The sequence below is a fragment of the Apodemus sylvaticus genome, chromosome 1 (assembly GCF_947179515.1).
Source record: "Apodemus sylvaticus chromosome 1, mApoSyl1.1, whole genome shotgun sequence".
Taxonomy (NCBI): domain Eukaryota; kingdom Metazoa; phylum Chordata; class Mammalia; order Rodentia; family Muridae; genus Apodemus; species Apodemus sylvaticus.
In genome coordinates this window covers 2,501-30,489 of record NC_067472.1, presented here as the reverse complement: position 1 = coordinate 30,489, position 27,989 = coordinate 2,501, and the positions used below count along the sequence as shown (strand labels likewise).

At 38.3% G+C, this 27,989-nt stretch overlaps 1 protein-coding gene across 1 annotated transcript; it reads right to left on the bottom strand.

Annotated features, from left to right (window-relative positions):
* Window positions 1-1,394: 1,394 nt before the first annotated feature.
* LOC127685249 (zinc finger protein 431-like) lies at window positions 1,395-19,280 on the bottom strand. Its single transcript, XM_052182215.1, has 4 exons — window positions 19,185-19,280; window positions 10,406-10,532; window positions 10,148-10,208; window positions 1,395-3,150 (listed from the first exon to the last, which is right to left on the bottom strand). Exons 1-4 carry the CDS (start codon window positions 19,185-19,187, stop codon window positions 1,488-1,490), a joined length of 1,854 nt encoding a protein of 617 aa, XP_052038175.1. The 5' UTR covers window positions 19,188-19,280; the 3' UTR covers window positions 1,395-1,487.
* Between the last annotated feature and the right edge of the window lie 8,709 nt (window positions 19,281-27,989).

The window sequence follows — 27,989 nt, the reverse complement described above, 5'->3', positions numbered from 1 at the left end:
TATATCTTCCCTCTGTAACCATGCCAGACCTTGCAGAGTGCCAAGCATCAGCTGCTCTCCTTGACCCCTTCATGCCTTCAAAACCAATACCACCCGGGTGATTCTTACACATTACCAAGTCCAACTGCAACACAAGGTACGACCTTGGCTATTTCTGAAACACAGCTTCTTTGTACTCTTAGAAAATACATCTCAGAAGATTTCACTTCAGTGATGTGCTCCAGCTAACCAGAATCAATTGTCCCAGCAGTCCCTTCTATAATATCCTTCCTTCAAGGCTATGATGAAGAAGAGAGGCCAGGCAGTGGTGGCGCACGCCTGTAATCCCAGCACTTGGGAGGCAGAGGCAGGCAGATTTCTGAGTTTGAGGCCAGCCTGATCTACAGAGTGAGTTCCAGGACAGCCAGCTATACAGAGAAACCCTGTCTCGGAAAAAAAACCAAATCAAAAAAAAAAAAAAAAAAAAAAAAAAAAAAAAACAAGATTTTTTTTTCTTGAAACTGAAGACAACTAAGATGTTTAAAGTCATTATCAAATCATTCACATGAATAGTGTTTTCCTATTGCCTGAATTCCTACTTTCTGACATCAAGATGCTATGTACAGGCTTTAAACTAGACACATTGCTGTGCAGTAAAGACAAGTTCATTTCTAGGATCAAGGTCAGTTTTTTTTTCACAACTTATTGTAATTCCTGCTACAAGATCTAAAGATCTAATATTCTTGGGAACAAGCATGCATATGCACACACACACACACATCACAAAGACACACTGACCACATAATTAAAACAAATTGTTAAACAAATAAATTTTTATTCATGAAAGTTCTTCTCATATAAGCATTCATCCCTATAACTCAGGTATTAAGGCCTACCTAGAGTTCTTCATGAATTTGCTCATGTAACAGAAAGCTAGCATGTAGGCTTGAAGTCAGAAAAATAATCATTTTCAGTTAATATTTGGGAAGATTTAGAAAATGCTGGTCTTCTGGAGAAATATGTCACTTGAGTACATTTCTAGTTCTCACTCGGCTTCATGCTGTTCAGCTTCCAAATATTTTCTGTGGTGCCAATAGATCAATAGCAGCTTGGTTATAATAAATTCTTGTCATTTCCATTGACCTGAGTTTGAATTGTGTTGGATCTCAGTAGACCCCATAACACAAAGGCCTTACCACATTGTTTATATTCATAAAATTCCTAAGCAGTATGAATACTTTAATGATGACTATAATAGTGTGCAAGTATTATATAGTAAGGCTTTACCATACTAAATATATTCATAAGGTTTCTCTCCAATACAAATTCTTTCATGATGATGTACAAAAGCTTCACCATGTTAAAAACACTCACAGGGTTTCCTTTCAGTATGATTTCTTTCATGCCTTTGAAGATGACTGTGACGTGCAAAGGCTTTACCACATTGCTTACAATTCATAGGATTTCTCTCCAGTATGTGTTCTTTTATGTACGTGGAGACTGTTGTGTTATGAAAAGGCTTTACCAGAATGGTTAAATTCATAGGGTTTCTCTCCAGTATGTTTTCTTTTATGTACTCGGAGATTTCTGTGACATGCAAAGGCTTTACCACATTGATTACATTTATAAGGTTTCTCTCCTGTATGAATTCTTCCATGCACTTGAAGATGACTGTGATATGCAAATGTTTTACCACATTGATTACACTCATAGGGTTTCTCTCCAGTATGTGTTCTTTTATGTATATGAAGAAGATTATGAGAAGGAAAGGCTTTACCACATTGAGTACATTCATGAGGTTTCTCTCCAGCATGTTTTCTTTTATGTACTTGTAGAGTACTGTGACGTGCAAAGGCTTTACCACATTGATTACATTCATGAGGTTTCTCTCCTGTATGAATTCTTTTATGTCTTTGAAGATGACTATTACATGCAAAGGCTTTACCACATTCATTACATTTATAGGGTTTCTCTCCGGTATGTATTCTTTTATGTACACGAAGACTACTGCGTTGTGAAAAGGCTTTTCCACAATGGTTACATTCATAGGGTTTCTCTCCAGTATGTATTCTTTTATGTACTAAGAGATGATTGTTATAAACAAAGGCTTTACCACATTGGTTACATTGAAAGGGTTTCTCTCCAGTATGTGTTGTTTTATGTATTTGAAGATGACTGTGATATGCAAAGGCTTCACCACATTGGTTACATTCATAGGGTTTCTCTCCAGTATGTGTTCTTTTATGTACACGGAGACTACTATGTTGTGAAAAGGCTTTACCACAATGGTTACATTCATAAGGTTTCTCTCCTGTATGAATTCTTTTGTGCATTTGAAGATAACTGTGATATGCAAAAGTTTTATCACATTGATTACACTCATAGGGTTTCTCTCCAGTATGTGTTCTTTTATGTATTTGGAGAAGATTGTGACGTGGAAAGGCTTTACCACAGTGATTACATTCATAAGGTTTCTCTCCAGCATGTTTTCTTTTATGCATGTAGAGATTACTATTATGTGCAAAAGCTTTACCACATTGATTACATTCATAAGGTTTCTCTCCTGTATGAATTATTTCATGCCTTTGAAGATGACTGTGCCATGCAAAGGTTTTACCACATGTATTACATTCATAGGGTTTCTCTCCTGTATGAATTCTTTCATGCCTTTGAAGATTTCTATGCCATGCAAAGGCTTTACCACATTGATTACATTCATAAGGTTTCTCTCCTGTATGAATTCTTTCATGCCTTTGAAGATTACTGTGATATGCAAAGGCTTTACCACATTGATTACACTCATAGGGTTTCTCTCCAGTATGTGTTCTTTTATGTATTTGGAGATCACTGTGAGTTACAAAGGTTTTACCACACTGATTACATTCATAGGGTTTCTCTCCTGTATGAATTCTTTCATGCCTTTGAAGATTACTGGGATATGCAAAGGCTTTACCACAATGGTTACATTCATAGGGTTTCATTCCAGTATGTATTCTTTTGTGTACTTGGAGATTACTGTGGCCCACAAAGGCTTCACCACATTGAATATCATCATAGGGTTTTTCTCCAGTATGAATTCTTTCGTGCCTTTGAAGATGACTCTGATATGCAAAAGCTTTAACACAATGAGTATATTCAGAGGGTTTCTCTCCAGGATGACTTGTTTCATGCCTGTGAAGATAATTGGCACATGTGAAAGCTTTACCACATTCATTACACTGATCAAGCATTTTATATGTATGAATAATTGTAACAATTTGATGAAATCATAAAAAAATCAAATCTTAAGGTTTTAGTCCTTTTTTATGTTCATAATGTTCTCTTTTATTATGGATTGTTTTACACTTTTGAAGATACCTATAATGGTAAGAGCATTTATTACATGGCTCACATTTATAGCATTATTTTTCTATATAAAATTTTTCCACACATTTAAGGAGAACTGGAAGAACTCAGAGCCTTACCACACTGATTGTATTCATAATTTTTCCCATAGTGAGTTATACCACATTTGTAAAGTGAACTAGGACAAACAGAAGAATTTCCACATTCATAGCACCTATAGGAATTTTCTGTAGTGTGAGTTTATGGATATTCCCAATAAAGTTGGAAAGCTGGTGGGGTCCATGAGTTGCCTCACAAACCACAGGAGCATTGATCTCAGTCAGATAGGGATAGTTTATTGAGTATGCACCCCAGGACTGATTAATCAGAGCCATAGATCAGACTCAGGAACTGAACCATGACATTGAGTTAAGATCCTACTGGGCTTTTTAAGCCTGAGATCTAGAAACATCTGTGCCAAGGTATTCCAGTCAAGATTTAGGAATAGGGCTGGAGAGGTGGCTCAGCAGTTAAGAGCACTGACTGTTCTTCTGGAGGTCCTGAGTTCAAATCTCAGCAACCACATGGTGATTCACAACTATCTGTAATGAGATCTGATGCCATCTTCTGGGTATGTCAGAAGACAGCTACAGTGTACATATATACAATAAATAAATAAATCTTTTTTAAAAATGATTTAGGAATAAAGGATTCCCTTAGGAACATGTCTTTGTTATACATTTATCCTGCTTCTACTGTTTGGGGAATTCAACTATGCCAGGAGACTTGCCTTGTCTAACAATCATGTCTTAACTTGCCAATCAGGAGGTCAGTTACACACATACATGTCTCCTTCTGCCAAGTAGGATCTCAATTCCTAGGGAAGTCTTGGGAATGTAAATTTTATTCAACACCTACTCAAAATGAAAGTTTTATAATAGATGCAGGTGTTTCTCTTATGTTGGGTTCCAACCCAGGGGCAGCTTATAAAGGCAAATACCACAAACGCTTATGCACAGGTGCAGAAAATATTGCTGGGTGGTTGGTTTGGGTCCAAGCTTATACAAAGCAGTTCTAACTGACTTCTCTTGTGATTGACTTACAAGAGCACAGAATATAACAGAATCTGCAATCAACTTGAGCATGAGAAAGTTTCCTAGTAACACCAGGGGAAAAAAAAAACATGAGAAATTTCCTTATTACATTAACAACAGCACAAAATGTCAGACTAATCACCTACCTAGGCCTTAATATTTTACTTAGGCCTTAACAAAAACCAATGAATTGCAAACTTGTATCACATTTAGAAAGTTTACTCATATTGGATACTACTACATATCTTCTAGTTGTTCTGGGAGAAAGAGAGGTACCTTACATCTTCCAATAGCCTTATACTCACATAGCTTGTATCCATTGTGACATATGGTAAAGGGTTCCACATTGCATTCACAAAGTTTGATTTTTTATTCTTCATAGACATGTGGTATGGTAGTAAGGTTCCCCATAACATTTTTGACTCACATACATTGCCCTTCTCATCAAACTTAACAATGTTACTACAAGTATATGAGAAATTCCAGCTTTACTATGGGCTATTTGCTTATTAGAAGGTTGTGAACATATACCTATCACCTATTCAGTATGTATATCTTTTGCAATACCTAAGTGGTAGTAGACTAAACAAATTGAAAGTTACACAGCATAGCTCTACTGGGGTTATGACTCTGTTAAGGCATTTTTTCCTTCTTTCTTTGAGGAATGCCTTGCAAATATATCAGATATCTGACACTGAGGTACATAGTTCTGTGAGAATTTAATTGTTGTAAAAAATTTTCATCTCAATCTGGGGTTTCTATCCCACCTTAGTCATTCAATTCATGGATAAAAGACATATAACTTTTATTATTCCTAATAAGCCTTAAATAGCACATGAGCTGGGCAGAAATCTTAACCTCTATGCTCTTAGAGTTGGCCTGATGCTACTTGTATTCTAATGCTAATACTGATTCCTCAAGATCTTGTTTTCCCAGACACAAGAGAGTCCACATGTAGATCCAAGGGTTTAGTGTTCCTTGGCTTGGGGGTTGAAGGAGAACCATGAGGGGTTGAAGATGAATAGAAGAGAAGCCTCCATGGGTTAGGGGAGTCATAAAAATGTGGCCCTGAGGCCCGGCCAATTAGAGTTAAGAGCAGCCCAAATAAAACACAGTAATAACTCCAGATTATCAATAGAAAAATTATTAATCTTTAAAGAAGGGAGTAATTAATGGACATTAATATAAATGCTTTTAAGCTTACATGGATAAATAAATCCAGGTCTTTGATCTCAATGTTTACGAGACAAAAGCAAGAATAGTTAGATTTCTTGTGAGTCATGCTAACTTAATCTACAAACAAATCCAGGTGAGTTCGGGCTACATGAAAAACAAACAAACAAAAAAAACTATCTCAATAAGTAATAATAACAGTTTAAAATTGTTTTAATTATCAAAATTAAGTGGTTATAAATTCAGTGGTTATAATGATATTACAAATCCTCTATGAGAGAGGTCAAAGTAGAGCAAACCTAAATAAAAAAGAAGCTGCGCCTGGCGGTGGTGGCACACGCCTGTAATACCAGCTCTCTGGGAGGCAGAGGCAGGCGGATTTCTGAGTTCGAGGCCAGCCTGGTCTACAGAGTGAGTTCCAGTTCAACCAGGGCTATACAGAGAAACCCTGTCTCGAAAAGACAAAATCCAAAAACCAAAAACCAAACAAACAAACAAAAAAACAACAAAAAAAAGAAGCTGCTAAATTAAATCACTCTATATTTTTGATGACTTTGGGTTATTGGGCCAAAGGCATGCTATTTTGGGAAAGAGACTTTGCACCGGCTGGTTTTGTGTGGCAACTTGACACAAGCTGGCATTATCACAGAGAAAGGAGCCTCCCTTAAGGAAATGCCTCCATGAGATCCAGCTGTAAGGCATTTTCTCAATTAGTAAACAAGCGGGGAGGGCTCCTTGTGGGTGCTACCATCCATGGTCTGGTAGTCTTGGGTTCTATAAGAAAGCAAGCTGAGCGAACCAGGGGAAGCAAGCGAGTAACATCCCTCCATGTCCTCTTCATCAGCTCCTGCTTCTTGAGCTGCTTTAATTCCAGTACTGACTTCCTTTGGTGATGAACAGTAATATGTTAATTTTAAGTTGAATAAACCCTTTCCTCCCCAATTTGCTTCTTGGTCATGATGGTTTGTGCAGGAATAGAAACCCTGATGAAAACAGGCTCTATATTTGTGTTAACAAACAAACAAATAAATAACAACAACTACAACAACAAAAAGGCTTTAGACTCCTTCTAAAATAATAAGGATCAGATTTCATAGTGGAAGACCCCCCCTTGTAGATCATGGCTGCAGACAAAGGAAAAAAATCAGAAAAACCAAACAGGATAGGTAACATGATTTGCTGATCCCTCTACATGATATCAGCCATTAAACTTCAGCTATACATAGCCTATAAATCTTGTTCACTACAGAGTTCTCAAAATTCATCATGCCATTCTTTAATTTGGTATAAGTAAAATTTTATATTACAATTTGGTTATTGATTGAATTCATAAAAATTTGTTCTCACTTGCTCAAAAAATAAAAAAATTAATCCTTAACTGATCTGTGCACCTTTCACATTTCATAAAAAATATCTTTATAAAACTAAACATTGGTTGTAAAGTTTGTATATCACAAAATAAAAGACCAAGAGGTCAGCCCTGACAAAATTCATCCTTGAGGATGCTGAGATGGTGAGACGTGCTGTTTACCTCCCTGCTTAATCCTATCTCAACTGTATCAAAGCTGTTTCCTCTAAAGACTTGCTTCCAAAACAGCTTCAGAAAAGACTGCTGATTCTAGATGACCTTGGTTCATCCAGCCTTTCACACCGGTCTAGTCAGGACTTCAGGTAAGCCATAAACTTTCTCAACACATAAAGACTGAACAGCACATAATGCCAACTAGCTTTATTTTGACTTAACCATTTTTCCAACTCCCTTTGGTTACTCAAACAAAAAATTCTTCACCCCAAATCAACAAAAAATAATTATAAAAAGTCCACAGACCTAATCCCTTAAATTGGGGTAGATGGTTTCGGTCATTTTATAAATTATAGATATGTTGTTATTTTAAGAGATGATTATGCCACACAGTGATGGTACATGCCTTTAATCCCAGCACTTGGGAGGTAGAGGCAGGCGGATTTCTGAGTTTGAAGCCAGCCTGGTCTACAGAGTGAGTTCCAAGACAGGCAAGGCTTTACAGAGAAACCCTGTCTCAAAAAAACAAAAAACAAAAAACAAAAAAAAGAGAGAGAGATGATTATAAATAATTGTGCTTTTGGAAAGGGAGGAAACAAAATAGGGAGCTTAGACTCAGGGATTTATATGATTCTTTCTTTCCTAGGTAAAGGAAAGGGGGTTGAAAAGAAAAAGGAAGATATAAAAATATTATGGAAAATTAAATAAGGATAGATTATTAAGCCTACTTTCAAACCAAAAGATATTTTATAGCCATAATCTTACACTGATACAAAATTTTATATATTAATATAAAAATAAGGTTATATTGTGTTACATTGGTACAAAATTTTATATGTTTTATATATACAGATTTAAGGTTTTCATTGTTACAAATCTTTATATATTGATACAAATTTTAAGATTAATTTTGTTATTTTTAGATAGGCATTATGCCTATACAACTCATTTAAAAATGTAAGGTTTAATCCCAGTCCTTTCAATAGTTGCTATTACAAACTGTTTAGGATAATTAAATTATGTAAGTTAACAGTCAGTCAATCAAACACATAGTTATATTAGATACTAGTCTAGATTATCACAAAAATATATATCCTAGACTGTAAGAAAATAGATAGCTGGAGACAGGCATTCTTTGCTTGTTCTAATATGCTACAAATAAATAAATGGAGTTCAAAAGCATCAGCGATCCAGAAAATATGACATTTAACGTTATTTCATTATCAAAAGTTCTTTTCATTATGAGACATGTCTGCTCCTGACAATATCCACTTCAAAAAAGATAATGCACATCAATACCTCTGTATGGAGTTGCTTCAATTGTGGCAAGCTAGCCACTGGGCTAGAAATGCCCTAATTTTATCTGCAGACAAAATACTGTCCAAAAGAACATATGGGTACAAGACTCTGCTATACTCTGCCAAGACAGAGCAATGTTTTATAAATATTATAAAAAATATTGGGGACTGTCTAATATTATCAGTAAGCTATCTCTGTCATTCATATGATTTTTAAAATCTGGGTCCCTACACTTCCTCTTACTCAAATAATATTTATTCCTTCTCAACTCTCTAATAGAGTTAAAAATTAAATAGTCATAATATTACCATAAACTTAAATTGTTTAAGATTTAAAAGTATGTTCTAGGTCCACAAAGGTAATTTTAGGAGAGTTACACAAGTTAGGATAAAAATTGATTTACATACAAAACTCTAAACTTAGCCTGGCGTGGTGGCTCACACCTGTAATCCCAGCACTTGGGAGGCAGAGGCAGTGGCTTGGCTGAGTTGGAGGCCAGCCTGGTCTACAGAGTGAGTTCCAGGACAGCCAGGACTATACAGAGAAACCCTGACTCAAAAAACCAAAAAAAAACCCAAAAAAACAAAAAAACAAAAACAAAAACAAAACTCACCAGGATAAAATAGATAATAAAATACTTTCTCCTAAATTGCCACATACAAACAGACAAGATTTTTAAAATGTCACATTTGCTTAATAATTCAATTTCATAATTATTCCTAGGGTATGTTGTTCATTATTATTTAAAAAAGAGCCTTTTTATTTAGACAAAAAAGGGGAATTATTTTTTTTGTTTGCTTGTTTTTAAAGATTTATTTATTTTATTATATGAAAAAAGTACACTGTAGCTGTCTTTAGACAAAACACAAGAGGGAGTCTGAAAGCAACCATGTGGTTGCTCGGATTTAAACTCAGGCCCTTGGAAAGAGCAGTCAGTGCTCTTAACTGACTCTTAGCTGAGCCATCTCTCCAGCACCCATAAAAGGGGAACTGTTGAGATCTGGTCCTGCTGCTATGTATTGTAATGCAAATGTCTATATCTGAATGTCTAGGCCTATGAGTGATTTCACACATTTATAAGCTTTTGTTGTGCAAACCTTATTTCCTAATTTAAAACTATTGGCTAAATAAAATTGGCTACAGCCAATTACTGGATGGATTAAAGGTAGGTGGGTTTGGAGTGACCTGGCTGAGGAAGGAGAGATGAAAAGGAGGAAGAACTAGTAAAAAGAAGAAAGCAAGCAGGGTGTGGTGGCGCATGCCTGTGATCCCAGCACTTGGGAGGCAGAGGCAGGCAGATTTCTGAGTTCGAGGCCAGCCTGGTCTACAAAGTGAGTTCCAGGACAGCCAAGACTACACAAAGAAACCCTGTCTCAAAAAATAAAAAATAAAATAAAAAATAAAATAAAAAATAAAAAAAAAAAAGAAGAAGAAGAAAGCAGCCATGAAGGGAGAGAGACCATGAGCACATGTCAGGAGAACCAGCAGGTATCTAGGGTACACAGCTGGGGAGGCAGCCAGGCCAGCTGTTTAAACAGAAGAGTAGAGGTTACACCCTAGTAATTGTCAAAGCCAAATAAAATAACCATAGTCTGTCTGAGTCTCATTTATTTGTAAGCTAGTCAGGGCTAGTTTAAATTAGTTGTACTACACTTAAAGCAAGGCTTTTTTACACTGTTGCTTTTCTTTAAAACTTCCAGGACACATTAAAATTATTTCAGAGGCATATTTATATCAGCTTGCACATGAAAATTACCTTCCATGTCTTCTAGAACTTTGACAATGTTCTTCAATATTATGGTCTTCCCAATTGTAGCCTAAAATATAGTACCAGAAAATGTATGATATATTATTGGAAATTAGGCAAAATTCAAATTACTATATTCAGTGACCCTTAGAACTATGGCCAATTTGTTCTCATTCTTCCTGCTTCTCAATTGAAATTACAGAAGATCATCAATAAGAAACATTTGTCTCCTTATTTTAAAAAAGGAAAGAAAATTCACAGTCTTACCTATAGCAGTGAGGTTCTTGTAGGTCTCCAGCATCACATCTCTGTAGAGACTCTTTTGGGAATGATTCAGCAAAGCCCACTCTTCCTGAGTGAAGTTCACATGCACTTCATCGTAGGTCACTGCATCCTAAAATATCCCATACATGTGTACAAAAGAAAGTATTATACCAACAACACTAAATGTATGCTTCATTGACAATATAGTCATATAATTCTAGTGCTTCCTCCACTTATTTCCTGACACAGAAGTTCTAATATATTAACCAAGTAATTTTATAGGGAAACTGAATAATGAGGTTCATCTCTGTGCCTTTTGAATAGGATATAGCCTTGCAGATGAAATGCCAATTAACACACACACACAGAGAGAGAGAGAGAGAGAGAGAGAGAGAGAGAGAGAGAGAGAGAGAGAGAGAGAGAGAGAGAGAGAGAGAAGCAAACAGATCAACAGTACTGAGCACACATCAGAGAAATTGTATGAACAACCACTAACAACAAAAATGATGAGCAAGCTGGGTATGTGTGCTTGTGCCTTTAATCCCAATACTCAGGAGGCAGAGGCAGGTGTACCTAATTTAGTTGGATGCCATCCTGGTCTATGCTACAAGTTCTAGGATAACAAGACTAATAAGACTCTGACTCCCCTCCAAAAATTAATCAAACAAACAAAAACGATAGAAAGAACTCAGATCTCTTTACTGTGCTGGGGACCTGCCCTGGTCTTTAGAAGAGAACTTTAGGGGAATGGTACTGGGCAGGACACAGCATCATTTGAAGGTCAAAGACTGATGATCTCTGGTTTGTAACTCTCTTACTCTTTTGTGCTAATAAGTGCTGGTTTCTTTTCTCTCTGGTTCAAGAACCTCTTGCTGGCCAGAGTAGAGGCTTAGAACTTTTTAACTCTTCATGAGAGAAAAGAAAAGAAAATCATTTCACACAGACAGCACCCACAGACACACACACTCATACACATATACATACTGGTCTGGCCCAACAGCCTATCTCATCAGTTCCATAAGTGTTCATGCATATGTACATATACACATATACTTATACATGCATAAATGTACATACATTTAAACAAACAGACACACAGAGATATAATTTGCGGGATAGGGCTGAGCACTAAATGTCACACACATACATTTGGATGGACGGGAAGAGCCCTCAAGCCATCACCTTATTTCTTTTCTCTGGCCTTTTTATACCTTCTTAGACAAAAGGTCTTTAAGAAAATTACTTCATAGATAAAATGTTACACAAAAAGGGAGTTTCAGAAGGATGCTGATAGTAAGTTCAAGACAGTGTTTCATTCTATAAGCTCATTGTAAGTTCAAAGCAACAGTTTCCCATTGCCTCCCTTTATCATAGCTTACATCTGTGGCCTCATCCTTGGACCTGACTTAGAATGAATGGCTTTCCTTGATCACACATTTGTCCCAAGTTTATTTCTCCTCTTAGTGTAATTGTGAAAGCTCATTGTATTTCTGATTATGTAATCTTTACTTACATTCTATATGGAGTGGGCACTCTTCTATTCTTGATTCTCATTTTATTACATCTTCCTGGCAAAACAACTAAAACCATCTCCTTAAATTTACTTCTTAAAATTATTTTAATCAAATCAGAAATTCTTAAAATCATTAATTCATCTAAGCAGCATTAATTCATGAAAGTTCATCTTCATGTTGATCTGAGGGAATTTTGCTCAGTAGGGTAGGCTAATGCTCAGGAATCATAAGACTATGTAATAGTGACAGGGAAGGCATATCAGCAGCAAGAAGCAATCCTGGGATGAAGTTCCTAAGGATGTTGTATTCTCAGAGCTCACCTACTTCAAGCTATGCAAAATGGTGGGCCATTTCCATAAAATTTACTTGCATACCTTCCAAGCCTATCAGCTAATCATATAAAAAGAAAGCAAGCCAGACATGTTGACCCATATCTAATCCCAGCACTCTGGAGCCAGATACAGGTGGATAACTAAGTTCAAGTCTTGTCTGGTCTACATACCTACTTTAAGGACACCCAAGGTTACACAGAGAAACTTTGTCTTCAAAATAAAAAACAAAAGCAACAAAATTAAGAATATAAAAATGTTAGGGTAGCAAAATATCCTAGCACTGAATAGCAATTGCTTCTATTTTATCTTATGTGATTTAGGGAAAGAATTTATAATGGTGAGGGTATGACAGCACAAGAAGGAAGCTGACTGATCAGTTTGAACCACAAAACAGAAGACACAAAAAACAGAAAATGGGTTGAATCTATAGACACTTACATCCTATCTCCAATAAGGAATCTAGAAAGGTTCCTCTTATAAAAGCTTCCATAAGCTCCCCTAAAAAAGCCACAAAGGAGATAGATACAAGTGTTCAAAGACATCACCCTATCTAAGAGTTTTTTAATTCAATCAACTACACTTTGAACCTGCTCACTATAGGATCATAATCATCCCAATAATCCTAATAATCTAAAACAGCCTGTACACATGCCATTCAAATGCCCAAACACTCTTGACACTCAAAGAAATCTTGTAAAATCAAAGCAAATTACATATTTCCAACATACAATGACAAAGAATACCCTTTCCAATTCCAATACAGTGGAATGTGTTCCTACTGATGGAAGACTGGACCAAAACAAGAAACCAAACAGGGCAAACACCAAATCCTGTGCTTCTGTCTCAGATATATGAGGCTTCATTTTCAAAGGCCCCTAACCCTGCAACTTCTCAGACAACTATGATTGGTTACTTCCACCCCCTATATGCATCACTCCATGGCAGATTTCTCATAGCTTAGGTATCCTAACATCTTGTAGTCTCAAAATGCAACTCAGGCTTCATCCTCACAGCTTCATACAGTGAACTCTCAGTTTCCTCACTGGGGCTCTGACTTTGCCAAACACAGATGGTTGGAACAGTACTGAACTGCAACCATAGAGGAATAATTTAAAATTTTGTATCTTTCTCTCTTCTAAAGTTGGATAGAACCCACATGCTTAGACCACAGTTGCACCAGGTTTTATATGAAGTCCCTTTCTGGGACTAGGACTCACTTTGCCTACCCCTTCTATTAATTGAAGGCTTAGAAGGAGGGAGTGTTACCATTGGAACTTAGGCCCTTCTATTTAATGTCCTTCTATTTAAGGTCCTTCTATTTAAGGTGATAATTTCCTTGATGATTCCTGCCTGTTTCAGCATTTGGTTGCCATCTGAAAATTCCCAGTGCTGTTTTTCTCTACAAGTCATAGACTTTGCATTTATTTCTACCCAACTTGTTGCTTCTTTTCACTGTAGTCCTCAGTGAGTCATAACTATCCAACAGATTCAATCTACCATCTAATAAATCAGCCTAATACTTTTAAATTCTACCTTATTCAGATCCTCAGGGCATTGCCAGAATAAGAAAGTCTTTGGGCCAAAATATCACACAAATGACCTCTGGCTGAATTGATCATGGAATCTATTTTCCACTGAAATCCTATGACTTTGATTTTTTTTCTGTCTGCATTACTATCAACACACTGATCTTCCAGGTACTACAGGAATTGCCAATTAAGTTCTGTGTACATGCCTTTTGCCATCTGAAGTCCTTATGCTTTCCACATTTCACCAAACGAGAACATTTTCAGGTTCTGCTCAGCAGCAAAATCACTTTTTGCATTCCATTTTTCGGTTCTAACTTGCTACTCTGCTGCTGTGTTTGAATCCTCTAACCAAACCCATTCAAGTAATGAACAGGTTTTTTTTTTTCTTGATAGTTTTGTCAGATCACCATACATCATTTTGGGAGCTTATGATAAATACTCACACCAAAAAATGAAGGAAAAAACCATGGATGTTTCCTGGATTACACTCTTGCTTGGTCACTGTCTCATGCTCAGCTAGCTCTCTTATCCAGCCCAGGTCCACTTGCTTAGGGATCCTGCCACCCTCAGTGGAAGAGTCTTCCTACATCAATCACCACTCAACACAATATTTCACTGATACAGCATTCAGCTATTTTGAAGAGGGCATGCCCTCAAGTGAGGCTCCCTCAGATGACTGTAGGCTCTAAAATGTTAATGACTAAAGCTACTTAGGACACACAGACAATAATATGTGAGAATGTTTTAAAAACCCAAATCCAATGTCTTAACCATATCAATCACTTCAGTAGCAAAAACTCAAACATTGATGATTGCAACCACAATAAGACACAGAATTGACAAGAAATGAGGAGAGGCAAGTTTTTAGGATCATGAAGAGAAAATTAAAATCGTTTCTCCACAGAAAGTCCCCAAACCAACAAAAATGCAAGGAACTCATAATATAGAGAGGGATGCTCTTAGCCAACCATTGAACTGAGCACAGGGTCCCCAATGGAGGAGCTAGAGAAAAGACCCAAGGAGCTGAAGGGGTTTACAGTCCCATAGAAGTAACACCAATATGAACCAACCAGTACACCCCAGAGCTCCCAGGGACTAAACCACCAACCAAAGAGTACACATGAAGGGACCCATGGCTCCAGCCATATGGGTAGCAGAGGATGGCCTTGGATCCCTGAAGGCTCATTGCCCTAGGGTAGGGGAATGCCAAGTCAGGGAAGCCACAATGGGTGGGTTAGTGAGCAGGGGAAGGGGGGATGGAAATAGGGGGTTTTCGGAGGGGAAACGAGGAAAGGGGATAGCATTTGAAATGTAAATAAAGAAAATATCTAATAAAAAAACAAAAAATATATTAAATTTCCAGAAGACAAAAATCTGTGCTATATCATTTTTCAGAGATACAACAATATAATTAAATTATAGTTAATAAAATCACACAACATAGATGGCACCACTGATAAAAGTAAACACAAAAACAGACCTATAAATATAACACTGTCCTTTAAACAAGAACTGCAGAATTATAGTCAAAATCAAAATCAATCACTGGCCAGCACTCACCCCATGCACTCTGGTTCACTCCTTTGCCAGTAATAGAAAATGGACTGGGGGTGGAGGGCTATTCCAATTGGAGAGATCCACTTAAAGCATACAATGGTTGCCGAGATTTGAACTCAGGACCTATGGAAGAGCAGTCAGTGCTCTTAACCGCTAAGCCATCTCTCCAGCCCTCAAAGTAAGTCTTAACTACATACCATAAGGAATGGCTGAGCTTCAGGAGATGTTGCTCTGAACAGAAATAAATATGAAAACCCTTGAGAAAAAGGAATAAACTCTTTTTCTCTTTTGCATATGACATGTAATTGTCATTTTTCACAAGCCAATAAAACCTCTGACTTTTAATGAGTTGTTAGAAAGCCAAAATATCTGCAACATTTCTACAGGAACACTCTTTCCTTATATATTAGATGACAGAATTCTCAGCCTAAGTACAAAATCAATAGAACCCTCCTTAAAAATTACAGCTGAGTAGATTTCATGTCATTGATCAAGATGGTTTTTTAAATTCACTTTACATCTCAATATCAGTTCCTCTCCTCCCTGTACCACCTCATGCAAATCCTTGCCCTATTCCTCCCTCCTCATCCCCTCATGCACTACACCCCCTCCCCCTATTTCCACCCCCAGCACATCAACTCACTGCAGCACTAGGTACATCCTCTCCCACTGAACCCAGTTAGGGGAACAGGATCTACAAGCAAGCAATAGATTCAGGGACAGCTCCCCCTACCCCAACTCCCTGCTAAGGTTGTTGGACCAAGCTACACATCTGTTACATATATGCAGGAGGCTTAAGTCCAGCCCTGGACCATTATTTGGTGGGTAGTTCAGTCTCTGGGGGCTCCCAAAAGTCCAGGTTAGTTGACTCTGTTGGTCTTCCTATGGAGTCCCTGTCCTCTTCGAGTTCCTCAATCCTTCTAACTCTTCTATAAGACTCCCCAAGCTTCATCTAATGTTTGGCTGTGGGTCTCTCCATCTCTTCCCATTGGCTGCTGGGTGGAACCTCTCACAGGACAGTTATGCTAGACTCCTGTCTGCAAGCATAACAGAGTATCATTAATAGTGTTAGGAATCGGTTCTTGCCCATGGGATCGGTCTCAATTTGAGGCAGTCATTGGTTAGCCAAAGAATGAAATTCTTAATAACTGGGAAACATTGGAAAATAAAAACAAATAAGAGATTAGAGCAGTGGTACATAAGAAAATGAAATTTAAAAAGTAATACCAATAATTAACTTTTTCAAAAGATAAATATAATTGAAAACGCATATAGGAATAATGACTTTGAAAACAGAACAGGCCTTTCCCTGGTAGAAGGGAAGATAATAAGATAACAACATAATAATGAGATACTCTTTGACCTTTTCCCTAAATGTAATGTTAGTTTCTGATAATCTATAACCATCTCAGATTTCTGAACTGACTTAACTGTGTCACGGAGGATTACACATATCTGCATAGTACAATCTTTTAATTGGAAATCCAATATTCGTTGGCTCAAGCTAATCTTCATAATTTGTATACCCATCAATCTAGTCTGTATTCATTCATATGCATGAACTAATAGATGCTGGAAAATTACAAAATTATTTACCCTGCCTATATCAGGTCATTCTTCATAATGGTGACCCCTGTAGCTGACTACCTTAAACTTTAGTATGTGATCTAGCTCTTGTCTATCCTGTTTCACCCTGCAGTGTATACAGTAAACTGTTCTTCCTATTCTGGTCTGTTCTGCCATGTTACACATACAAATCCTTTTCCTGTTATTGCAATGGACAATTCAATACATGACTTGAATGGGTAATTTTAAAATTCTGTTGTAGTACAGCCTTTTAACCGAACAACTTGGGAAGTTTAATCAAGAGGAAAGCAAGGTCATTGCCCTGGGGAGCAATGTGACCTGAGTCAACATAGCTTATCTCAGAAATATTTTTCTAAAAGGCTGAAGATGCAACTGTCCTAGAACAAACAAGTCTTCCCAAGGAGAAATCACTGTATACAAAAAAGTTTAGTTAAGAAAAATGCCTTTAATGACAGGATGCATGCAGCACTGGCTAATGCTCAAAGAGGAGGCAGCAGAGAAGAGATTTTACATTCCACATTTGCTGTCACCCTTAAGTCTCTTTTAGGTTCAGGCCTCAGGTTATATTTTGAACAATTTAAATATGGACTGAAGACTGCAAGTCTAGCCACTTAAATGGGAGATTTACACAGCAAAGATATTAACATAATTATTTCTTAAGTACTCCAGTGCCCAGAAACAGCAGATTATTCTTGAGTAACAGGGTCCTAAGTGGAAGATCCCAGAGGATGAAAAAGATAGGAAAAGTAGAAGGTAGGAAGTATAAAAGTTAGAGATGGGAGGACTTACACAAACTATGTCTTATGCTAAGTAAGCTTCTTAAGAATAGCATCTTGTGGGCAGTAGTGCATGCCTTTAATCCCAGCACTAGAGAGGCAGGTGGATTTCTGAGTTCGAGGCCAGCCTGGTCTACAGAGTGAGTTCAAGGACAACCAGGGCTATACAGAGAAACTCTGTCTCAAAAAACAAAAAAACAAAACAAAACAAAACAAAACAAAAGCATCTTGTATACTACTAACAGGGGGAAAATGTTAAAAAATGGTAGACTTCTATGAAGTCAGCAGAAACTATCATACAGTGGGACAAACTCAGGACGAGGCTAATAAACAATGGTGCACAGCAGAACACAGGGTATCTCAAGAACATTACTAAGCAAACCTACAGTGGACTTAGGACTGATAGCCATAGCCCCATGTGGTAGGAAGAGTTGGTTCAGATGTGAAGCAATCCCTCCCAAAGGCCTTGACCCCAGACCATTAGTAGTTCTCAGAAGTATTTCCCTTGCTTTAGAGGAGTTCTATTTTATTCTCAATACATCAGGGCCTTAGGGAAAACTCTCAAGGCCTAGGCCTCAGTCTGTTACTGGCTCTGCCAAGCATGTTCCTGGGTTTCCTTCTCCATACATGAGGGCCTCATGGAAAGCCTTGCTTGATTAGGCTAGCCCTCAACACAACAGTGTTTTTTCCTTTTCAAATGGTTGTCACCTGGTGTAGTCTTGCCTGTGTGGCAGAACTATACTTTTCTCAAGAAAAAAACTGAGTCTTTATGGCACACCACATTGGTTGTGACCCTGTAATGCCACCTTGAGCAGCTGGCTAGAGGCTTGCTCTTTGATATGAGGATGGGCTTAGTGGCTAGTTGTAAATAAGAGATGTCTTCTTTGTTATAGTCTAGAGCCAAATTTCTGGATAATGCTCGTGAATAAACGTGTATCCTAGCATCCTAATCTCTAACAGGCCTGGTTAGCATACTACTTATCTGTGGAGTGTTTTAGAAGCAGTCCTCCCTGAAGTAAATTCTACTTGGTGGTCCTTACTATCTCCTAAGCATTGGTAAATCCTTTACATCATCTATTAAACTCTTCTACATCACAGCTTAATATTGGAGTGCTACCCAACACATGAGATGCCTTTTACAACCTCCACAAACTTAACTCCAAAGGGATCTTACATCTAAATATTAAACGCTAAGAGCAGAACCTGTAGAAGACACTAGAGAAACTAGGGCTCTCCGAGTTTGGCAACCTGCCAAGGATGTCTCTACACACAAGTCCCTGCTCCAAATGTTTTGCTTAGACGCAGTCCCCATAGTGAAGTTATTCAGTGGCCACGGCCGGATCCAGCGAATGACTAGGACAAGGGACCTCACAGGTAGCCGCATCTGGCTGACATTTCCCACCCAGCCTCAAAAAAGACCCACTAAAACAGCTTCCAAGGCTCAGCAGCCTGCTCCTCCCTATTGTGGGCAGTGACCCTGCTCTCACCATGTCGCGATTTCAGAGCTTCCCCTCACAGTACCCAGTAGCAGAGTTCAGAGCACTACACACGGAAACATTCAAGAGCTCTCAGCCTCAGAACGGAACTTGCAACGTTACACCCGGAAGGATCCTCCTCCTTTTCTGATTGGCAGGTCCGTCTGAAGGCTCTGATTGGTCAGTGAGTCTTGAGTGACATGAGCACCTCCCTTAGGGTTAAAGTGAGCTGACCGACAGAGACGAAGTTCCCGGCTCAGGCTTCCAGTCCCGGACAAAAGCTTTCCCAGATGTGCAGAGATGTGCTTTTCAGTAGCATTTGTGCCTGTCCTCCAATATCCTACCTGTCTGTCTTCCCACCCAGCCCCGGGGAGGACCCACCACTCCCGTTTCCTCTGCTCAGCCGCCTGTTCCTCCCTTTGTGGCAATTGATTCTGCACTCATTACCTTGCCACTTTGGCCCTTGCTTAAACTCCCCTGAATACTCACTAGGCACTTCCCCTTCCTCCTGGAATAGGAGCATAGTTTACATAGCCCATTACTCAACTTGCAATGGAGTTCTTAATCTGGTCCTCAAGTGGAAGGATGCCCAAGGTATTAACAATTAAAGAGAGATTTTAGTAAACAAGATATTTGTTTTGTGTCTTCATGCTGGGTTCGGGTAAACTGCAGCTATTTTTTACCTGGTGAGTATGAGACAACTCTGGGGGCCAAAAGCAAGAAACAGGTGACAAACACTGTAAAGCACTATTGTTAGCCAGTACATCTTCCACCTTGGGAAGGTGGGAAAAATAAAGAAACAAACAAAAACAAAACAAAACAAAACAAAACAGCTGTGTTACTTAAGGTTCTCCAGATGAACAATGAACAGACTGAGAGACTAAATCTCTCTATGTGTGTAGAAAGTGGATTTGTTAGCATGGCTCACAGGCTTTGGTCCAACCAGTCTAACAATGGCTGTCTACTAATGGAAAGTGGTTGAGTCCATGTTGCTAGATGTCTCAGATGATCAGAATTCCAAAAAAATAGGCTCTAAGGTCAGAAAAACAAACAAACGCTGGGCGGTGGTGGCACACACCTTTAATCCCAGCACTTGGGAGGCAGAGGCAGAGGCAGGTGGATTTCTGAGTTCAAGGCCAGCCTGTTTTACAGCGTGAGTTCCAGGACATGCAGGGCTACAACAGAGAAACCCTGTATGGAAAAAAACAAAAAGAAGAAGAAGGAGGAGGAAGAGGAGGAAGGAGGAAGGAGGAAGGAAGGAAGAAAGAAAAGAAAAGAAAGAAAAGAAAAGAAAAGAAAAAAAGAAAAAAAAAAGACAAACAAAACCCAAAAAAACAAAAATCCCAAACTTGCTAGCCGGAGCTAGGGCAAGCAAACAGAGGGAAAGAGCTACCATCTCCAGTGTCCTTTATAGATGTAGGTTGCTACCAGAAGCTGTGTTCCAGATCTAAATTAAAGGTGGCTCTTAGACCGGACAGTGGTGGTGGTGGTGGTGGTGGTGGTGGTGGTGGTGGTGGTGGTGCAGCAGCGCACGCCTGTAATCCCAGCACTCTGGAAGGCAGAGGCAGGCGGATTTCTGAGTTCGAGGCCAGCCTGGTCTACAGAGTTCCCGGACAGTCACGGTTATACAGAGAAACCCTGTCTCAAAAAAACCAAATCCAAAAAAACTTAAAAAAAAAAAAAAAAAAAGGTGGATCTTATCACCTCAAAAGATCCAGATTGAAAAAGGGTTTTCCCACTTCCAAAATTATAATTAAGAAAAATCTCTCACAGTACCCAACTTTGAATTTAGTTAATTAAAGTCAATTTGAATACCAAGAATAGCCATCACAAAAGGCAAGACAGGAAAGCTGAGAAAGATTTTTTTCCCCTCCTGTGGCAGGCAAAGAGAGCATGGGAGTCTTTTCTTTAACAAAGGAAGCATTGAGATTTTACTTAGGGAGTCTGGATACATTCACATATAGGTTTGCCATTCCTAAGCATACTAAGTTAAATCCTCTTCTGAATGTGGTAACAATTTAACAACAAAGACATTTAGGAGCAGGCTTAGTTCAAAGTCATGCAGAAACAGACTTTTTGAAGAATCCCTCTGTTTCAGTCTTGGTGGCTGTGGCAGAGGGTCAGAAATTATTACAGAAAATAAAGTCCATTTCTGATTCTAAAAATGATTTAGATTTAATTAGTTTAGATAGTGATGATGAGGCTGTCATGAAGAGCCAGTCTAAGTCTGAGGAATCAAAAAAGGAAGCTGAGAAAAAGAAAGTAAAACAAAATATTTACCCTGATTTAAAAGAATTGGAGGTTAGTCTTAAGGAAGAGCTCTCACAAACTTCAAAGGGTAAAAATGAAGGTAATGTTAGAGGGAATGGCACCAGAGAATGCAAGCAGAAGATTTCTAACATTAATAAGAAGACAGTTGCTGAGGCCATTAAGGACTCTGAAACCTCAGAAGAAAATGATTTAGACCCAGGAAATGCAGAGGAGTTAGAAGAAGAGGCTTTCAGTTATAATGAATATTGTCCTCCTTTTAATTGGCCACCTCCTTATAGCCCTCATAGGCCAGTGGTGGGAGCTGTAGATTTTCACAAAGAACTCTGTCAACAAAATCAGTAGCTCCATATGCAGATCCAATTAGAAAAGGAGAATCAGGCATTATTTAAAGAATTATATGATCTTTGCAAAAGTAATGCTGCTAGCAAGGAACCAGAACAGAAGGGTACAGCTCAATCCACTAAGAATAGACATCAGACTCGGCTGGTTTTCCCAGTCGTGGAGACTACTCAGCCAGATGGCACAGCAGTCCGAAAAGTTCATGGATTCAATTTTAAATTCATAAAGGAATTAAAAACTGCAGTCTCTCAATATGGTCCCAATGCTCCTTTTACTATGGCCCTTTTAGAGAGTAGCACAGCTGAATGGCTCACACCTCAAGATTGGTATACTTTGGTTAAGGCTGTCTTGAGTGAGGATGATTTTCTTCTTTGGAAATCAGAATATTAAGATAATTGTAAGTTGATTGTAAGGAAACAGCTAAACGTAACATACAGGCTAATAATGGATGGACATTTGATGCTTTAGTCGGAGAAGGTCGCTTTGATCAGAACGCTCAAGGTCTGTATGATCCAGGACTTTATGCTCAAATTCAATTATCAGCTCTTATGGCATGGAAAAAACTGCCAGCCAAGGGAGAATCTGGCTCTTCTCTCAGTGGTATTAGGCAAGGTCCTGATGAGCCTTTTCAAGAATTTGTCAATTGACTTTTGACAACAGCATCTCGGATTTTTGGCAATCCAGAGGCTGGTATAGATTATGTCAAAAAAATTGGATTTTGAGAATGCTAATGCAGCCTGTCAAGCAGCTATTAGGCCTTATCGTAAAAAAACTGATCTCAGTGGATACATTCGCCACTGTGCAGACATTGCTCCATCTTTTCATCAGGATATTGCTGTAGCTGCTGCTCTCAAGGATATCCATGAGTGGTTTGAACACAAACAAAAGAAGTCAGGTAAAGGGTGTTTTAAATGAGGCCTTGAAGGACATTTTGCTCGTAACTGTCCAGGAAGCAATAATATTCAGAAAGGGCCACGTGCACCTGGACTTTGTCCTAGGTGCCACCGTGTTAATCACTGGAGGAATGAATGTCACTCTAAGAGAGGTGACAAAGGCACCCATTTAGTGCTCCAGGGAAACGGGAGCAGGGGCCCCAGGCCCCAAATCCTACCAAGCAAGTTTACAGGGCCACTCTGAACAGAAATCCATTTGTGACCTCAAAAGAGCAACCCCAGGAAGCACAGGATTAGACCTCTGTGCCTCCCCCTACACAGTACTAACCCCAGAAATGGGACCTCAGGCTTTGTCTACAGGAATCTTTGGCCCTTTAAAAGAAGGATATGGGGGGCTGGAGAGATGGCTCAGTGGTTAAGAGCACTGATTGCTCTTCCAAAGGTCCTGAGTTCAAATCTGAAAGATCCTGAGTTCAAATCCCAGCAACCACATGGTGGCTCACAGCCACCCTAATGAGATCTGACACCCTCTTCTGGAGTGTCTGAAGACAGCTACAGTGTACTTGCATATAATAATAAATAAATCTTTAAAAAAAAAAAAAGAAGAAGGAGTTTTTGGTCTTATTTTAGGTAGAAGTAGCTCCATGAAGAGATTGTAGGTGTTTCCCAGAGTCATTGATCAAGACTATAAAAGGGATATTAAAATTATGGCTACTGCTACTAAAGACATAACTATTAATGCTGGTCAGCGGGTTGCACAGTTATTACTGTTGCCTTTACTACCCTTAGAACATAAATATGTTAATCCCACCTGAGGTTGTGGAGGATTGGATTGGAAAAGCCTCTACTAAATATCTGGACTAATGGAAAAAGATTTTCTGGGCTCATTGACACTGGAGCTGATGTTACAGTGATAAAGGGATCTGAATGGCTTTCTTGTTGGCCTTTGACGCCAGCTATTACTCACCTTAAAGGCATTGATCAGAGTCAAAATCCTCATCAGAGTGCAGAGTTATTGGTATAGAGGGATGCTGAGGGAAATCAGAGATCCATTCAACCATATGTACTGGATGGACTGCCCATTAATCTTTGGGGAAGAGATCTGTTATCTCAACTGGGTATTATTATGAAAAGTCCCAATGATGTAATTACAGCTAAGATGCTTAAAACAACATTTGTTCCTGGGCAAGGACCAGAAAGAGATTACTGAGCCTATTTTTCCTTCAGGTCAAACTGGTACCAAAGGACTTGGATATTCATCCTAGGGGCCGCTGACATTCCTGTACTCCATGCTGATCCTATAACTTGGAAAAGTGATGATGCAGTATGGATTGATCAGTGGCTCGTAACTGAAGAAAAACTAGAAGCTGCTCATATGTTAGTGCAGGAACAATTGGCAGCTGGTCATCTTGAAGTCAATAACTCCCCCTGGAATACACCAATTTTTGTCATTAAGAAAAAGTCTGGTAAATGGAGATTGCTTCAGGATCTTCGAGCTGTGAATAGCACCATGGTTCTCACGGGTACTTTGCAGCCAGGGTTGCCCATACCTGTTGCAGTTTCTGAAAATGTTCACAAAATTATTATAGATTTAAAAGATTGCTTCTTTACTATTCCTCTTGCTGAAGAGGATAAGAAGAGATTTGCCTTTTCTTAACCTGATATAAATTTTAAAGAACCTATGCAGAGATTTAAATGGAAAGTATTGCCTCAAGGGATAGTCGTACTCTCTGTCAAAAATTTGTTGCTGCTGTTATTCAACCAGTTCGTGAAAAATTAATAGATGCATATATAGTTCATTTTATGGATGACATATTATTAGCTCATCCTAATTATGATGATCTACAAACAGGTTTTAAGGACCTGAAATTTCATTTAGCCAAACTTGGGTTAGTAGTTGCTCAAGAAAAAATTCAGTTACAATATCCTTATTCATATTTAGGTTTTCAGCTTTTTCCTCAAGATATATGTTCTCTTAAAATTAAGATTAGAACTGAGCATTTACATACTCTAAATGACTTTCAAAAGTTGTTAGGGGACATTAATTGGTTGAGACCTTACTTAAAATTATCTACAGGACAGTTACAGCCTTTATTTGACATTCTAAAAGGTGATTCTGATCCTTTATCTGTTAGAACCCTGACCACAGAAGCTAAGCAGGCTTTAGAGCTAGTAAATCAAGCTGTTCAAAATGGAGTCAAATATATCAGTTATGACCTCCTGATCATATTAATTATTTGCAAGACAGAAATCTTACCCACAGGACTCTTATGGCAGGAGGGACCTTTGCTATGGCTTCATCTACCTTCTTCAACTAAGAGACATTTATCCCTATTATTTATCAGTTGCTGACATTATTATTATGGGCAGAACTGAGAGTGTAAAATACTTTGGCAAAGCACCAGCAAAAATCATTGTACACTTTAATAGAGAACAAGTACAATGACTTATAGCTAATGATCATCAATGGTTGTTATCTTGTATCAATTTTAATGGTGATATTGATAATCATTACCCTCCAGTTAAATTAATTCAATTTGTTAATGATCATTCCTTTTTATTTCCTCTTATTACTTCCTATTTTCCCTTGGAAAATGCTTTGACAATATTTACTGATGGCTCTGCTAATGGCAAAGCTGTATATCGTTATAAAGATAATACTTTTATTTTAGATGTTCCTACATCTTCTGCTCAAATAACTGAGCTCTATGCAGTGTTGGAAGTTTTGAAACAGTTTGCTGATACCACTGTTAATATCTACTTGAAAGCTCTAGAACAAAAAGAAGCTAATACACCCAAGAGGAGTAGATGGCAGGAAATAATCAAACTCAGGGCCAAAATCAACCAAACAGAAACAAAGAGAACTATACAAAGAATCAACAAAACAAGGAGCTGATTCTTTGAGAAAATCAACAAAATAGATAAACCCTTAGCCAGACTAACCAGAGGGCACAGAGACAGTATCCAAATTAATAAAATTAGAAATGAAAAGGGAGACATAACAACAGAAACTGTGGAAATTCAAAAAATCATCAGATCCTGCTACAAGAGTCTATACTCAACAAAGTTTGAAAATCTGGATGAAATGGACAACTTTCTAGATACATACCAGGTGCCAGCATTAAAACAGGATCATATAAACCATCTAAATAGTCTCATCAGTCTGAGGAAATAGTCTACCATTTAAAAAAAAAAAAAAAGCCCAGGACCAGATAGGTTCAGCAGGGAATTCTATCAGATCTTCAAAGAAGAGCTAATACCGACACTCTTCAAACTATTCCACGAAATAGAAACTCAAGGAGCACGACACAACTCATTCTATGAAGCCACAATAATGCTTATACCTAAACCAAATACCAAACAAGGAAGGAGAACTTCAGAGCAATCTCCCTCATGAACATCAATGCAAAAATACTGAATAAAATTCTGGCCAACCAAATCCAAGAATGCATCAAAACTATAATTCACCACGATCAGGTAGGCTTCATTCCAGGGATGTAGGGATGGTTCAATATATGGAAATCCATCAATGTAATCCACTACATAAACAAACTATAGGAAAAAAACACATGGATTTTGTCTGAAAAGGCTTTTGACAAAATCCAGCATCTCTTCATGATAAAAGTCTTGGAGAGATTGGGAACCCAAGGCCCATACCCAAACATAGTGAAAGCAATATACTGCAAATCGGTAGCTAACATCAAGTTAAACGGAGAGAAACTTGAAGCAATCCCACTAAAAAAGGCTGCCCACTTTCTCCTTATCTATTCAATATAGTACTTGAAGTCCTAGCCAGAGCAATCAGACAACAAACGGAGGTCAGAGGTATACAAATTGGAAAGGAAGAAGTCAAAATATCACTATTTGCAGATGATATGATAGTATGCTTAAGTGACCCAAAAACTCCACCAGGGAACTCCTAAAGCTGATAAACAACTTCAGCAAAGTGGCTGGAAATAAAATTAACTCAAGCAAATCAGTAGCCTTCCTCTACTCAAAGGATAAACAAGATGAGAAATAAAATAGGGAAATGACACCCTTCACAATAGTCCCAAATAATATTTCATACCTAGGTGTGACCCTAACAAAGCAAGTGAAAGATCTGTATGACAAGAACTTCAAGCCTCTGAAGAAAGAAATTGAAGAAGATCTCAGAAGATGGAAAGATCTCCCATGTTCATGGATTGGCAGGATGAATATACTAAAAATGGCCATCTTGCCAAAAGCAATCTACAGATTCAATACAATCCCCATCAAAATGCCAAATCAATTCTTCATAGATCTAGAAAGAGCAATTCTCAAATTCATCTGAAATAACAAAAAACCCAGAATAGCAAAAACTATTCTCCACAACAAGAGATCTTCTGGGGGAATCACCATCCCTGACCTCAAGCTCTACTACAGAGCAATAGTGATAAAAAAAAAAAAAAAAAAAACCTGCTATTGGTATGCAGACAGGCAGGAAGATCAATGGAATAGAATTGAAGACCCAGAAAATAACCCACACATGTATGGTCACTTGATATTTGACAAAGGAGCTAAAAAACATCCAGTGGAAAAAAGACAGCATTTTTAACAAATGGTGCTGGATCAACTGGAGGTCAGCATGCAGAAAAATGCAAATCAACCCATTCTTATCTCCTTGTACAAAGCAAGTCCAAGTGGATCAAGGATCTACACATAAAGCCAGACACGCTGAAGCTTATAGATGAGAAAGTGGAGAAGAATATTAAATATATGGGCACAGGGGGAAAGTTTCTGAACAGAACACCAATGGCTTATGCTCTAAGAACAGGAATCAACAAATGGGACCTCATAAAACTGCAAAGCTTCTGTAAGGCAAAGGACACGGTCAATAGGACAAAATGGCAACAAATTGGGAAAAGATCTTTACTAATCCTACATCCGACAGAGGGCTAATATCCAATGTATACAAAGAACTCAAGAAGTTAGTCTCCAGAGAGTCAAATAACCCTATTAAAAAATGGGATACTGAGCTAAACAGGGAATTCTCAACTGAGGAAACTCAAACGGCTCTAAAGCACCTAAAGAAATGTTCAACATCCTTAGTTATCAGGGAAATGCAAATCAAAACAACACTGAGATTCCACCTCACAATGGTCAGAATGGCTAAGATGAAAAACTCAGGGGACAGCAGATGCTAGAGAGGATGTGGGGGAAAGGAACACTTCTCCATTGCTGGTGGGATTGCAAGCTGGTAAAACCACTCTGGAAATCAGTTTGGCCATTCCTCAGAAAATTAGACCTAGTACGCTATACCACTCCTGGGCACATACCCAAAAGATGCTCCTAC